The sequence below is a fragment of the Mobula hypostoma genome, chromosome 3 (genome assembly GCF_963921235.1).
Source record: "Mobula hypostoma chromosome 3, sMobHyp1.1, whole genome shotgun sequence".
Taxonomy (NCBI): domain Eukaryota; kingdom Metazoa; phylum Chordata; class Chondrichthyes; order Myliobatiformes; family Myliobatidae; genus Mobula; species Mobula hypostoma.
In genome coordinates this window covers 146,345,440-146,359,203 of record NC_086099.1, presented here as the reverse complement: position 1 = coordinate 146,359,203, position 13,764 = coordinate 146,345,440, and the positions used below count along the sequence as shown (strand labels likewise).

The 13,764-nt window shown below is 39.7% G+C and overlaps 1 protein-coding gene across 3 annotated transcripts in view; it reads left to right on the top strand.

The window, feature by feature from the left end:
* Positions 1 to 13,764, top strand: part of casd1 (CAS1 domain containing 1) — a 128,018-nt gene that overhangs the window by 87,791 nt on the left and 26,463 nt on the right. For all 3 annotated transcript variants that reach the window (XM_063043826.1, XM_063043827.1, XM_063043825.1), the window contains 4 exons: positions 933 to 995; positions 4,724 to 4,768; positions 4,856 to 4,979; positions 5,059 to 5,273. In XM_063043826.1, coding sequence (XP_062899896.1) covers positions 933 to 995; positions 4,724 to 4,768; positions 4,856 to 4,979; positions 5,059 to 5,273 — 447 coding nt within the window. The remainder of the gene's footprint in view (positions 1 to 932; positions 996 to 4,723; positions 4,769 to 4,855; positions 4,980 to 5,058; positions 5,274 to 13,764) is intronic.

Below are 13,764 nucleotides of genomic sequence, written 5' to 3'. Positions count from 1 at the left end.
GCTTTTCATATTGACAGTTAAATGAGTTTGGGGCAACACATGCACAACATCAGTAATGTGACTGTTTTTATCTCTATTATATAGTCCAGGTCTTCCCCAAGTGCACTCCATTTACTACTGCACTTGTATTCTTGCCACCTTTACCTTTAGGCTTGTGCGTTGAAGCCAGGCCTCATTGATGGTAGGTGGGGGGGGGGGGTGGGTCAAAGAGATTGTTGGACAGATGGAAGGGATCCTTGACAACACTAAGGGCCCTGCGTATGCAGTGCTCCTAATAAAACATCGGATGGGTGGAAGAGATACCCAGATGATCCTCTCAGCAGTCTTCGTAATCCTTTGTAGGGTATTTTAGTCAGATAACTTGCAATTCCTGTAATAGATGGAGATGCAGCTGGTCAGGACTCACTCAACGGTGCTTGCTTCTGTAAAAATTGGTTGGAATGGGGGGGCGGTCTCACTTGCCTCAATCCCCTCAGGAAGTGGGGACGCTGTCTTGACTAAAGAGGTGGTATTGAGGGACCAGATGAGATCGACCTCCTTGACTCCCCATAATCTGTGAGTAAATATAGTGAGTATATTTACTTAGCTGCACAGAATACAATTGATTTTCAATTGATCTGTTTCCTTCACTTTAGCTGATTATTACTAGGCTCTGAGGGTTGCAGTTGGTCTCGTTGTTCCAAATTAGGAAGAGAGAATGAACATTAGTATCTTTGCTCCTGTTGTTTCTAGTGATATCACTATAAAATGTGTATGAATCAAGGGCAAACATAGAATATGAATAATGTCCCACCTGCTTTCCAGCTTTTGTCCTTATTCATGGTTTGGCTTAATCTATTCAAGCTGCTACTTTTCATAATCTTGCCACGTAGCCCAAATTGTTAAAGGGTAAAACCCATTTTGCTTAGTGTTTGTACTTTTTTTCAATACAGGATTTCCTGTGGTACCCAGAGGTAAACAACTCCATGAAGGACTGTTTTAAGGCCTGGACTAAGGTCTGTTTTAAAAATGTTCAATGCTATTTATATTTATTGATATTTTTAAAAAATGAAATAACCTGCAAGGAAAATATGATCAAGATTATTATGAGAACTGTGCAAAATGTTTCAAGAGATGAATACTACTTGTTGAGAAAATAGCTAGTCTTTCAGTTTTCTACATTACCTACCTGTTGCAGTAAATGTACCATGGCAAATACCTGAAGGTTCTGGTTTTTCACAACTCATTAATTACATTACTAATTTACATGTTGATATTCACGTACCCTTGTTCCTTCATTCCTCCATTTCCTGGGCCTTCTCATTTATTCTAGTGTAGCAATAGTATCTTCCTATAATTTCCTCTAATATGTCCAATCTTTAATATTCTTTCTATTCACTCATTGGATGCTGCATCTTAATTACACATACAAACTTCTCATTTTCCTTGACAGTGCCCAGTTTCATTGCATGGTACTGTGCAATCCATAAGACATGCAGGCATCCAATATTGAAAAGGTAATAGCAATTCTTTTGATAGTAGGATGCATTTGTCTCTGGGTCATGGGTTTTTTCCAAATGTTTGTTAAGCAAAATCCCGTAATTGGCTTCCTTGTCTGTTTTTTCTATGAACATGCAGCTGTACATCATGTTACTAATGTGACTGTTGTATTGTTGCATGTTTTTATTCTATGCTTTTTTTTCTATTAATCACAGAGAGGGAGATTTTCCCCACCCCCTTCATTCCACTGACTCTCTATTATCGTTTGCAGCACTTCATTACCATTCCTTGGAATAAACATACAGCAGTCTTTCAGTTGCCCAGTTATAAATTCTGTGCAATTGGCAATTCTGAAAAATGATTAAAAAATTAGTTATGCATATATTTTTCAGAAACCTTTAGTCTTCTATAATTAATTTACCTCTGTTAGCTGTATGAATTTGTGAGGCATCAGACTTGTGTAACAGCTATTCATTTGTACTTGCACTCTGGTGTGTGGAGTTTACTGTTGGTTGTCTTTACAGTGGAGAAACCAAATGCACACTGGGCAATTGTTTTGTAGTTCAGTGCAGGAATAACCCAAAGCTTCCAGCTGCCTGTTGCTTACGATTTCACTCCTACTTTGACCTTACTGTCTGTAGCCTCTTACGCTGTTACCGCTAGGCTGTTACTCAATGAGTAATGTCTTAATACAGTACTTATATTGTTGAGGTATGTACAGTGCTTTGTAAAAGTATTCAGTCCCCAACCCTTTGTCTACATAAATGAGTATTACAACCAGGGATTTTACTAAATGCATGTCAGCCAGTTAACACTACGGAGTGGCTTCAAATGAAGAAAATTGATAACCTTGAGTGGTTAGTCAGAATCCTGACCAATCGGACATCTCTGGCAAAACCTCAAGATTGCTGTCCACCACTGCTCCCCAAATAACCTGGCACTGCTTCAGAAATTTAGCAAGGAGGAATGGGCAAATCTTGCTCTTTTGCATTATACAAAGCTAGTAGAGACTAATCCAAAAAGGCTACTGGTTGTATTAGCTGCGAGAGGTGGTTCAGCTGAATACTTTTGAACCACTGTTTCAGTTTCTGAATTAATAATTTTTCATGGTTTACAATTTTTTCTGTAGTTTTTGGGCTCTACTGTGAAAAAGGAACATGTGATCCACAAATAGAAATCCTCGGTTAAATTGATCAAAATGCCTGCTTGTATTATTCATTTAATGTGAACAAAGGGGTAGGAGCTGAATACTTCTACAAGGCACTGGAAGGCAAGGGAAATGGCATCCTCTATGTTGTTCCTGTATATAAATTGCAGGTGTCTAAACTGTATGGGAGGCCGGCAGTGATGTGGGCCATTACCTATCTCTCAAAACACTTCTTTCTGGTTGATGTTAAAACTACTGGTCAGAACTCATTGAGGCATGACATATCACTTCTTTAAATGCAAGAGGAATAAAATTTTTAAAAATCAATGTCAATAATCACCTATAATCCACCTAAAAATTAAATCTTGATTTTAAAGAGTTTATCTTTTGAATATTGTTTCTAGATAGTGTTTTTGGTGAAAATATGTAAACTGGATTTAAGGCTAAATATTTAATAGAATTGTAAAAGTATTTATGCTGATTTAGAATTAAGGGCATGTTTTAATAAATTTCTCATCAATTAAATGCATGAAAGTTTTTCGTTTGAATAACCTTATCTTTTTACAGGCTGTGTACAGGATGGATTTTATTCATAAGATAGCAACTAATACTGATGTCTGTAAGCTCCATAATATCTGAGTAACTGTGGAAAATAAAAGTGCAGTAATACATGCATGATGAATGCACTGTCACACATTACTGTATATTCATGCTTTGCAATATTGCAGCAATTTTTTTTTACCATGAACCAGTTGTGAGAATAAACCCAGCAGGAACTTGTGTGATTTGATAAAATAGCAAATAAAAAGTAATCAATATCAAAATAACTGCTATAAATCTGTAGTAAAAAGATAACGAGATTTTAGTGTGTTTGCTTTTTCAAATATTGGTGTTAAATGAATAATCTAAAGTTTAAGTTCTGAAACTTAAAAGTGCAAGTTCAAAGCAAATTTATTATCAAAGTATATAATTGTAACCCTGAGGTGTGTTTTCTTGTGGGCATGCACAATAAATCTTAGAAACATAATAGAATCAATGAAAGACCACACCCAACAGGACGAACAAACAGCCAATGTGCACAAGACACTAAACTGTGCAAGTTTATCTATTTGTTTATTTAGTGAGACAGTGTGGAATAGGCCCTTCCAGTTCTTTTGAGCCACACTGCCAGAGCAACCCCCAACAAACCCGATTAGCCCTAACCTTATCATGGGACTATTTACGGTGACCAGTTAACCTACCAGGCATCTTTGGACCGCGGGAGGAAATTTGAGGTCCCAGAGAAAGCCCATGGGGAGGATGTATAGAGGCTGCCTACAGAATGACACCAGAATTGAACTTTGAACTCTGGAGTGCCCCGAGATGTATTAGCATCATGCTAACCGCTGTGCTGTCATAGCCACAAAAGAAATAACAATAATAAATAAATAGCAATAAATATTGATAGCATGAGATGAAGAATCCTTGAAAGTGAGTCCACAAGTTGTGGGAACAGTTCAGTGAGGAGGTGAGTGAGGTTATCCCCACTGGTTCAGTAGTATGATGGTTGAGGTGTAATAACTGTTCTTGAACCTGCTGGAGTAGGTCCTGAGGCTCCTGCAGCTCCTTCCTGATGGCATCAGTGAGAAGTGAGCATGGACTGGGTTGTGAGGGTCTTTAATGATGGATGCTGCTATCCTGCAACAATGCTCTATGTAGATAAGCTGAATGGTGGAGAGGCTTTACCCATGATGGACTGAACTGTATCCACTATTTTTTTATAGGCTTTTCAGTTCAAGGACATTGGTGTTTCCATACCAGGCATTGATGCTACCAGTCAATATACTCTCCATTATACATCTCTGGAAGTTTGTCAAATTATTAGATGTCAGACTGAATCTTCACAAACTTGTAGTTAATTAAATAAATATTTAAAGTACTTGTGCATTTTTTCTTGAGTTCTGGAGTGAACTTCTGAAGTAGATCTTAATTGTATTTCTGTTTTTGTAATTGTGTTTCTTTTGGAGTCGTAATATCACAAGAACTTTGTCTTTTTTAATGTCTGGTTATGTGACTTTGTATGCCAGTAAAAAGTATAATTCTTGTTTTTCCTTGCAGGGTACCCAACCGAAGCCACATATTGTTGTGGTGGGAGCTGCTACGGTAATTTTTCACTAAATTGAATTGGAGAGTATTTTTCAGATTTTCTTGTTAGCATTACATTGCAAACAAATGTTTGTTTGCTTACAGTGGTCAATTAAAATTCAAAATGGGAGCATGGAAGCTCTCACACAGTATAAAGTCAACCTTACTTCAATAACACCCCTTCTGGAGAAGCTCGCTGAAACAAATGACGTTTATTGGATTTTACAAGGTATGTCCGTCTTTATCATTTCTTTTTTATAAATGTATATTTTGTTACTTTAACTTGTGTTTTTTATTATCTTTCTCAGAGCCAGTATATGAAGATTTGCTGAGTGAGAATAGAAAAATGATTACTAATCAGAGGATTAGCTTATACAACAATGCAGCTTTGAGCATTTTGAACAGCAGCACCAGAAATACAGCAGCCAAAGTCAAGATTCTCCAGGCTTCCAAATTAGTTGCAGAAGAAACCATAGTAGGATCTTTGGATGGCTTACATTTACCCGAAGCTACAAGGGATATAGTAGGTATTCGGTGAAAATAACTGTAGAAATATTTAAGTTTTATTTTTGCAGTTATGTGAAAATGCACTGTATACAGTATATTTAATATAATTATTCCTGTTAAGATTCATCCAAGTAGAATGGTAATCTAATACAGTTTTTAAAAAATGTGTATGTTAACATAATGATTAGAAGAGGTGTGCATTTTGTTCGTATGAGTATACAGAAAGCATTGCCCACCTGCCCTGGAGTTTAATTAACATTACTTGACAAATTGGGGTACAGCCACAAAAAGCCAAACAGCTTCAACAGTTTAGATTTCTGATGTAGCAGTAGATTTTTTAATTTTCAAACAAGCAAGATCATAGGACACTTGTCATTCTGTGTTGAAATGCAAGGGTAGTGAAAGCCAAGTAAGTTGTCCTCAGACTGTGCATGTATACAGTACAACTGTTTCTAGGATGAGAGGTGATCTGATAGAGCTGTTTAAGATGATGAGAGGCATTGATCACGTGGATAGTCAGAGGCTTTGTCCCAGGGCTGAAATGGCTAGCACGAGAGGGCACAGTTTTAAGGTGCTTGGAAGTAGGTACAGAGGAGATATCGGGGTAAGTTTCTTACGCAGAGTGTGGTGAGTGCGTGGAATGGGCTGCCGGCGACAGTGGTTTGAGGCGGATACGATAGGGTTGTTTAAGAGACTCCTGGACAGATATATGGAGCTCAGAAAAATAGAGGGCTATGGGTAACCCTAGGTAATTTCTCAGTTAAGGACATGTTCAGCACAGCTTTGTGGGCTGAAGGGCCTGTATTGTGCTGTAGGTCTTCTACGTTTCTAACTGAAAGAAGCAACATTCCTCCAGGTCACGTTGCACCTACAAAGCATATTTGACACAGTGCATAAAACAAATTATTTCCACAAGTAAGCAAATAAAACATAATTTAAAATCATGTAGTGCACAGCACAGTTAAACAGCAAACATTACAGTTCTAGAAACAAGATCTTGGTTGCAGCAGGGTGTTTATCAGTCTTACAGCCTGAGGGAAGAGGATGTTTGTCGAATTGATAAGCAAATCTACTTGGTATTACATCTGTTACTGATCAGTTTAGAAAGCATAGGATGAGGGTCCCCTTCATTGCTCCATTTGGTATTTGTTTCACTCAATGTTTTCAGCCTCTGTGCAAGCTTGTACAAATGGCATGCTATTTCTGCAGGTAGTGCAGCCATCTCACTGCTCTGAAAATCTGGTTTGTTTCTCTGTTGCTGTCAGTGTGTAGTTTGTACGTTCTATCTCTGACCACGTGGACTTTCACTCGTTGCCAGAGATTTTTTTCCCCCTCACATCTTCCTAATAGTAGAGTCATTAGAAAATCCGGCACAGAAACAGACCCTTCGGTGTGGCTGGTCCCTGCCAGACTTATCCAAACTTCTCCTAGATGTTGAAATCGAGCTCGCATGCACCACTTGTTCTGGCAGGTTGTTCCACACTGCCAGGACCCTCAGAGGGAAGAAGTTTCCTCTCATATTTTCCTTAAAACTTTTCAACTTTCACCCATGATGTCAGGTTGTAGTCCACCAACCTCAGTGGAAAAAGCCTGCTTGCATTTACCCTATCTATAATCCTCATAATTTTGTATGCCTCTATCAAATCTCTCAATCTTCTACATTCTAAGAAATAAAGTCATAACCTGTTTAATCTTTCCTTGGAACTCAGGTCTAACAGACCTGGCAACATCCTTGAAAATTTTCTCTGTACTCCGTACTTTTTTTATATCTAGTAACAATGGCTGGAACTTCTGGAAACAATTCGGAAGGCACAGGATATATACATCTTAAAGAGAAAGAAGTACTGTAAAGGAAAGATGACCCAACTGTGTCAAAGCCAATATAAAAGGCAAAGAGAGTTCATATATTAGAGCAAATATTCATTGGGAAATTAGAGGATTTGGAAGCTTTTAGAAACACACAGAAGGCAGCTAAAGAAGTCATTAAGGAGGTAAAGATGGAATACAAAAGTAAGCTAGCCAATAATATTAAGAAGGATACGAGAAGTTTCTTCAGATAAATGAAGAGGCAAGTAGACATCGGACCACTGGAAAATGATGTTGGAGAGATAGTTATGAGGGACAACAAAATAGCGAATGAACTGAATAAGTATTTGCATCAATTTTCAGTGTAGAAACACTAGCAGTATAGTGGAAATTCCAAGTGTCAGGGGGCATGGAGTGTGTGAAGTTACTATAGAGAAGGTTCTTTGGAAACTGAAAGGTCTGAAGGTGGATAAGTCACCTGGACCAGATGGTACACCCCAGATTTCTGAAGAGATCGTGGAGGCATTAATAATGATCTTCCAAGAATCACTAGATACTGAATGTTTCCGGAAGACTGGGAAATTGCAAGTGTCACTTCACTGTCCACTCAAGAAGGGAGAGAGGCAGAAGAAAGAAAACTATAGGCCTGTTAGTCTGACCTCAGTGGTTGGGAAGATGTTGGAGTTGATTATTAAGAATGAGCTCTCAGATACTTGGAGGCATATGATAAAATAGGCGGTAGTCAGCATGGTTTCTTCAAGGGAAAATCTTGCCTGACAAATCTGTTGGAATTCTTTGAAGAAATAGCAAACAGGATAGACAAAGGAGAATCGGTCGATGTTGTGTACCTGGATTTTCAGAAGGACTTCGACAAGATACCACGCATGTGCTGCTTGACAAGCTATGAGCCCATGGTATTACAGGAAGGATTCTAGCATGGATAAAGCAGGGGCTGATTGGCAGGAGGCAAGAGTGGGAATAAAGGGAGCCTTTTCAGATTGGCTGCCAGTGACTAGTGGTGTTCCACAGAGAAGTGTGTCAGGTTCGATTCTTTTTACATTTATACGTCAATGATTTGGGTGATGGAATTGATGGCTTTGTTTGCAGACAATATAAAGATAGGTGGAGGGGCAGCTACTTTTGAGGAAGTAGAGAGGCTACAGAAGGACTTAGACAGATTAGGAGAATGGGCAAAGAAATTGCAGATGGACTACAGTGTTGAAAAGTGTATGGTCATGCACTTTGGTAGAAGAAATGAAAGGCTTGACTACTTTCTAAGTGGAGAGAAAATATAAAAAACTGAGACGCAAAGGGACTTGGGAGTCCTTGTGCAGGATTCCTTAAAGATTAATTTGCATCTTGAGTCTGCGGCGAGGGAATGTAATGTTAGCATTCGTTTCAAGAGGATGAGAATATAAAAGCAAGGATGTAATGTTGCGACTTTATAAAGCACTGGTGAGGCCTCACTTGGAGTATTGAGAGCAGTTTTGGGCCCTTTGTCTTAGAAAGGATGCCCTGAAACTGGAGAGGATTCAAAGGAGGTGCACAAAACATGATTCCAGGATTGAATGGCTTGTCATATGAAGAGCGTTTGATGGCTCTGGGTCTGTATTCACTGGAATTCAGAGAGATGAGGGTGACCTCATTGAAACCTCTTGAATCGTGAAAGGCCTTGATAGAGTGGGAAGGAATCTTTTCTATGGTGTGGGAGTTTAAGACCAGAGGACACAGTCTCAGAATAGAGGGGGCATCCTTATAGGACAGAGATGAGGAGGAATTTCTTTAGCCAGTGAGTGGTGAATCTGTAGGATTCTTTGCCGCAGGCAGCTATGGATGCCAAGTCTTTATGTATATTTAAGGCAGAGGTTGATAGATTCTTGGTTCGTCAGGGTATGAAGCGATACAGGGAGAAGGCAGGTGATTGGGGCTGAGAGGAAAATTGGGTTAGCCATGATGAAATGGCAGAGCAGACTCAGTGGGATAAATGGCTTAGTTCTGTTCCTATATCTTTTGGTCTTGTGGTCTAAAAGCTCTAAAAGGTTGGTTAGATATGACCTACCACGCACAAAGCCGTGCTGACTATCCTTAAATCAGTTCCAAGTCTACCCAAATTCTCGTATATCCAGTCCTTTAGAATACATTCCAATAACTTTCCCACTACTGATGTCAGGCTAACTGGCCTATAATTTCCTGGTTAATTTGTAGAGCCTTTCTCAAACAATAGAACCATAACCTCCCTTTTAAGGTAGTGAATTTACTTACCTTGGTGTCACAATAACAAGGAAACATAAGTGTTTTTTGGAGAAAATTTCATTTATTTGTTCAATCATACAAAGCACAGTGGTCACCCTTCTCCATGTCCCTGATGGGCTGAATTAATGTTGTCAAAATGAACATCCTTCCCAAATTCTTATACCTTTATCAATCCATACCAGCTTTCATTCCTAAAGCCTTATTTGACTCTCTAGACTCAGTCATATCGTCCTACTTGTGGAAGGGCAAGTGTCCCCGACTGAATAAAATCCATCTTCAAAAATCTAGAAGTGTTGGGGGCATAGCTTTGCCCAATTTTCACTTATATTACTGGGCAGCTAACATAGGCTGTCTCATCTTTTGATCTCATTTTTACAACCAATCTGACTGCCCAATATGGGTGACAATGGAGCTGAACTCTATTAAGAATTTCTCCATCTCTGCACTTCTTGGATCTGCACTCCCTTCTCTTAGGCCTAAATCAATTGCTGATCCTGTTACATCAGGCACACCCTGAGAGTATGGGCTCAGTTCAGAAAGCATAGTGGTCTCCTTGGCTTCTCTCTTTCAAGTCCTGTTCTATATAATTATCTCTTCCAGCCTTCGATACATGATCCAACATTTCAAGACTGGTACAGGAAGGGCATCAGGCGCTTGGAAGATCTTTTTATAGACAACTGCTTTGCATCATTTGAACAACTGTCGCAGAGTTTAACCTACCCAACACTCATTTCTTCAGATATTTGCAAATTAGATATTTTATCAGCCCTTTGATATCAAACTTCCCTGAGGCACCCGACACAAACGTCGTTGATATGTTTCTTTGCATAAATCCATCGTGCAAAGGTCTAATATCTACTATTTGCGACAAGCTAGCGGTCCTGAGGCGAGCCTCCCTTGACAAAATTAAAGCTGCCTGGGAGTAAGATTTAAATTTCTCACTGTCAGATGATGTATGGGATTCAGTTAAGTTAGTTAAATCAACCTCTTTATGTGCCTACCACTGCTTGTTACAGTTCAAGGTCGTACACAGGGCCCATATGTCTAAAATTAAACTATCTCGCATTTACCCAGATGTTAATCCCTGCTGCGACAAATGCAAAAGGGGTGAGGCTTCCCTTATTCACATGTACTGGACATGCCCTAGCTTGGAAAAATACTGGAAAGATATTTTCCAAACTCTATCCCAAGTACTTAATTACAATTTTAAACCTAACCCTTTGATTGCTCTCTTCGGCACCTCTGGAGAGGTGCACCTAAATCCCACTAAACGTCGCACACTGTCTTTTGCCTCTCTGTTGGCCAGGCGCGCAGTCTTGCTCAGGTGGAGGGATGCTGCCCCGCCCACCCACGCTCAGTGGCTCAGGGACATCATGTCCAGTCTACACCTTGAGAAGATCCATTATTCAATTCTCAACTCGGACATAAAGTTCCAAAAGGTGTGGGGACCCTTCCTTGAATATTTTCAGAATTCCCAACCAAAGTAAAGGTCCATCCTTTCTTCCTTTCCTCTGCACATAAATCCCTGACCTTCAGCATTTCCTGGTAAAGTTCTACAGACCCAGACTTGTAAACGTGTAACAGTTTGTGTATTAGGAAAATACACCTTCTCTATACCAATGCAACTCTGTAGGGACAAAGGTTCTGTTTAACCCGTTTTGCTAATGCAATGATGGCTCGGAGGTGGGGATTGGGAGTGATGGGTCAGGGCAGGGAGGCAACCAAAGCATGTTTGTACTGTAGTTGCATCTCTTTTGTAGATGTGAATTGTACATTTGATACATTTGTTATGAACTGCACAAACCTCCTTTATACTATACTCTCTTTATTTAAAAAAAACAATAAAAATATTTGGAAAAAAAAACCAGCAGAACAACCTTGGCTATTCTCCAAACCTGTTGATAAGGGTGATTTGTATGTCTCTGCTAGGGCCCCTGCAGTTTCTGCACTTGCCTCCCGCTGGCTCAAAGGGAAGACCTTTTTAGGCCCGGGGACTTATCTACCCGAATTTACCTGAGGACAGCAAACATCTTCTCTGTAATCTGTATAGGTTCCACGATACTCCACTGCAATACTGATAAATCTGTCTTTAGCTTCTCCTTCCTAAATTGTTGGATAAATTCAATCATATGATGATTACTCATCCCTCAGGGTTCCTTTACATTAAGCTCTCTAATCAATTCCAGTTCATTGCACAACACCCATTACAGAATAGCTGATTTCCTAATGGGCCCGAACCACAAGCTGTTCTACAAAGCTATCTCGTAGGCATTCTAGAAATTTCCTCCCTTGAGATCCAGCGTCAACCTGAATTTCCCAATCTATCTGCATATTGAAATCCCCCATAACTATTCTAACATTGCCCTTTTGACATGCATTTTCTATCTCCCATTGTAATTTGTTGTCCATATCTTTACTGTTGTTTGCGGGTCAGTATATAATAACTCTTTACCCTTGCAGTTCCTTAGCTCTACCCACAAAGATTCAACAACTTACTATCTTATGTTACCTCTTTCTAATGATTTGATTTCATTTTTTACCAACAAAGCCAACCCATCCATTCTGCCTACCTGCCTGTCCTTTTGACACTATCTGTATCCTTGGACATTAAGCTCCCAGCTATAATTGTCTTTCAACCATGATTCTGTGATGCCCACAACATTATATATGCCTATCTGTAACTGTGCTACAAGTTCATATACCTTATTCCTTATACTGTGCGCATTCAATTATAACACTTTATGTCCTGTATTTACCCTTTTTGATTTTGTCTGCCTTTTACATTGCAAATCATCCTGACTGCAACTTTGCCTTAACATCAGCCTCTCCTTGCTAGCAGGCTCACTACGCACTGCCTCTGTTTGTCAACAAACTACCTCATCTTCAGCACTGTCTCTCTAGTTCCCATCCACCTGCCAAGTCACTTTAAACTCTCCCAAACAGCTCTAGCAAACCTGCCTGCAAGGATATTGCCCCCCCCCCACCCCTAATTCAGGTGTAACCCATCCCTTTTGTACAGGTCTCATCTTCCCCAGAAGAGATACCAATGATCCATAAATCTGAACCACTGCTCCCTGCACCTGTTCCTTAGCCCATGCATTCATCTGCCAAATCATCTAATGTTTACCCACACTGGTGTGTGGCACAGGCAGCAATCCAGAGATTACTGTTTTTCAGGTTTCTATCTAGCTCCCTAAAATCTCTCTTCAGGACCTCCTCACCTTTCCTACCTATGTAGTTGGTGTGAATGTGTACCAGGACTTCTGGTTGAAGGAGTACAGAGAAAATTCATAAGAATGTTGCCAGGACTGGTGGCTCTGAGTTACAAGGAATGATTGAAACTTTATTCCTTGGAACGTAGAAGATTGAGGGGAGATTTAATGGAAGCATACAAAATTATGACGGATATAGATTTGGTAAATACTAGCAGGCTTTTTCCACTGAGAGTGGGTGGAACTACCACTGGAGGTCCTGGGTTAAGGGTGAAAGGTGAAAAGTTTGTGGGGAACTCAGAAGTTCTGAGAGTGTGGAACAACTGCTGGTGCAAGTGGTGTATGTGAGCTCGATTTCAATATTTCAAAGAAGTTTGGATAGGTACATAGATGGTAGTGGTATGGAGGGCTATGGTCCCAGAGCAGAGCAATGGGCATCGGCAGTTTAAATGGTTCAACATGGACTAGATGGGCTGAAGGGTCTGTTTCTGTGCTGTACTATGAAAGTAAACTTTGAAAATTACTCATCTGGTTGTATGGTTTAAGAGTACTTTGTTTGGGGTCCATAATATTGGAGTTTATCCAATAAAATTATATTTTTAATTCTTGGGGAGCATCTTAATCTTAAAGGCCTTAAGGACATCATTAGAAATCAGTTCGAAGGATGCACAATGCATATAGATTGGTGGGTTGGACTGGATATAAGGGCATCAAATTGATGATTGGTCTCAAAGACTTGTGGACTGGGTTGGATGTATAGCTGATAGGTCAGAGAATAATAATATTGGCTTCTCATTGTCTACAGGCAGAGCTTTAAAAATAATTCCCCAGTGTGTTTAGCAGTTACTGTTACCCTTCAGCTGTTGGGATTCTTGAATCCTCAGAGCTATTAAATCTACTTGTATGATTGAACTGCATATCAGGCCCTTATGTTAGCTGACCCTGCCTTCATTAATGATGAATTATGGATGCATTGAGTGTGCATTTTAGAGTTCTAGTTACTTAAAATTCTGCTCCTGGACTTTTCTCAAGTAAAATAAACTTGATTGTTAAGCAAATAATATGGGCTTGCAAGGAACTTTTGGGCTGACATAGATTTTGTGTTTGGTGTTTCATTCTGACTCAGAATGATATACATGCAGCAGCCACTTCCATGAGGTACACTTGTACACCTGGTCATTAATGCAAATATCCAATCAGCCAACCCTGTGGCAGCAGCTCAGTGCGTAAAAGCAT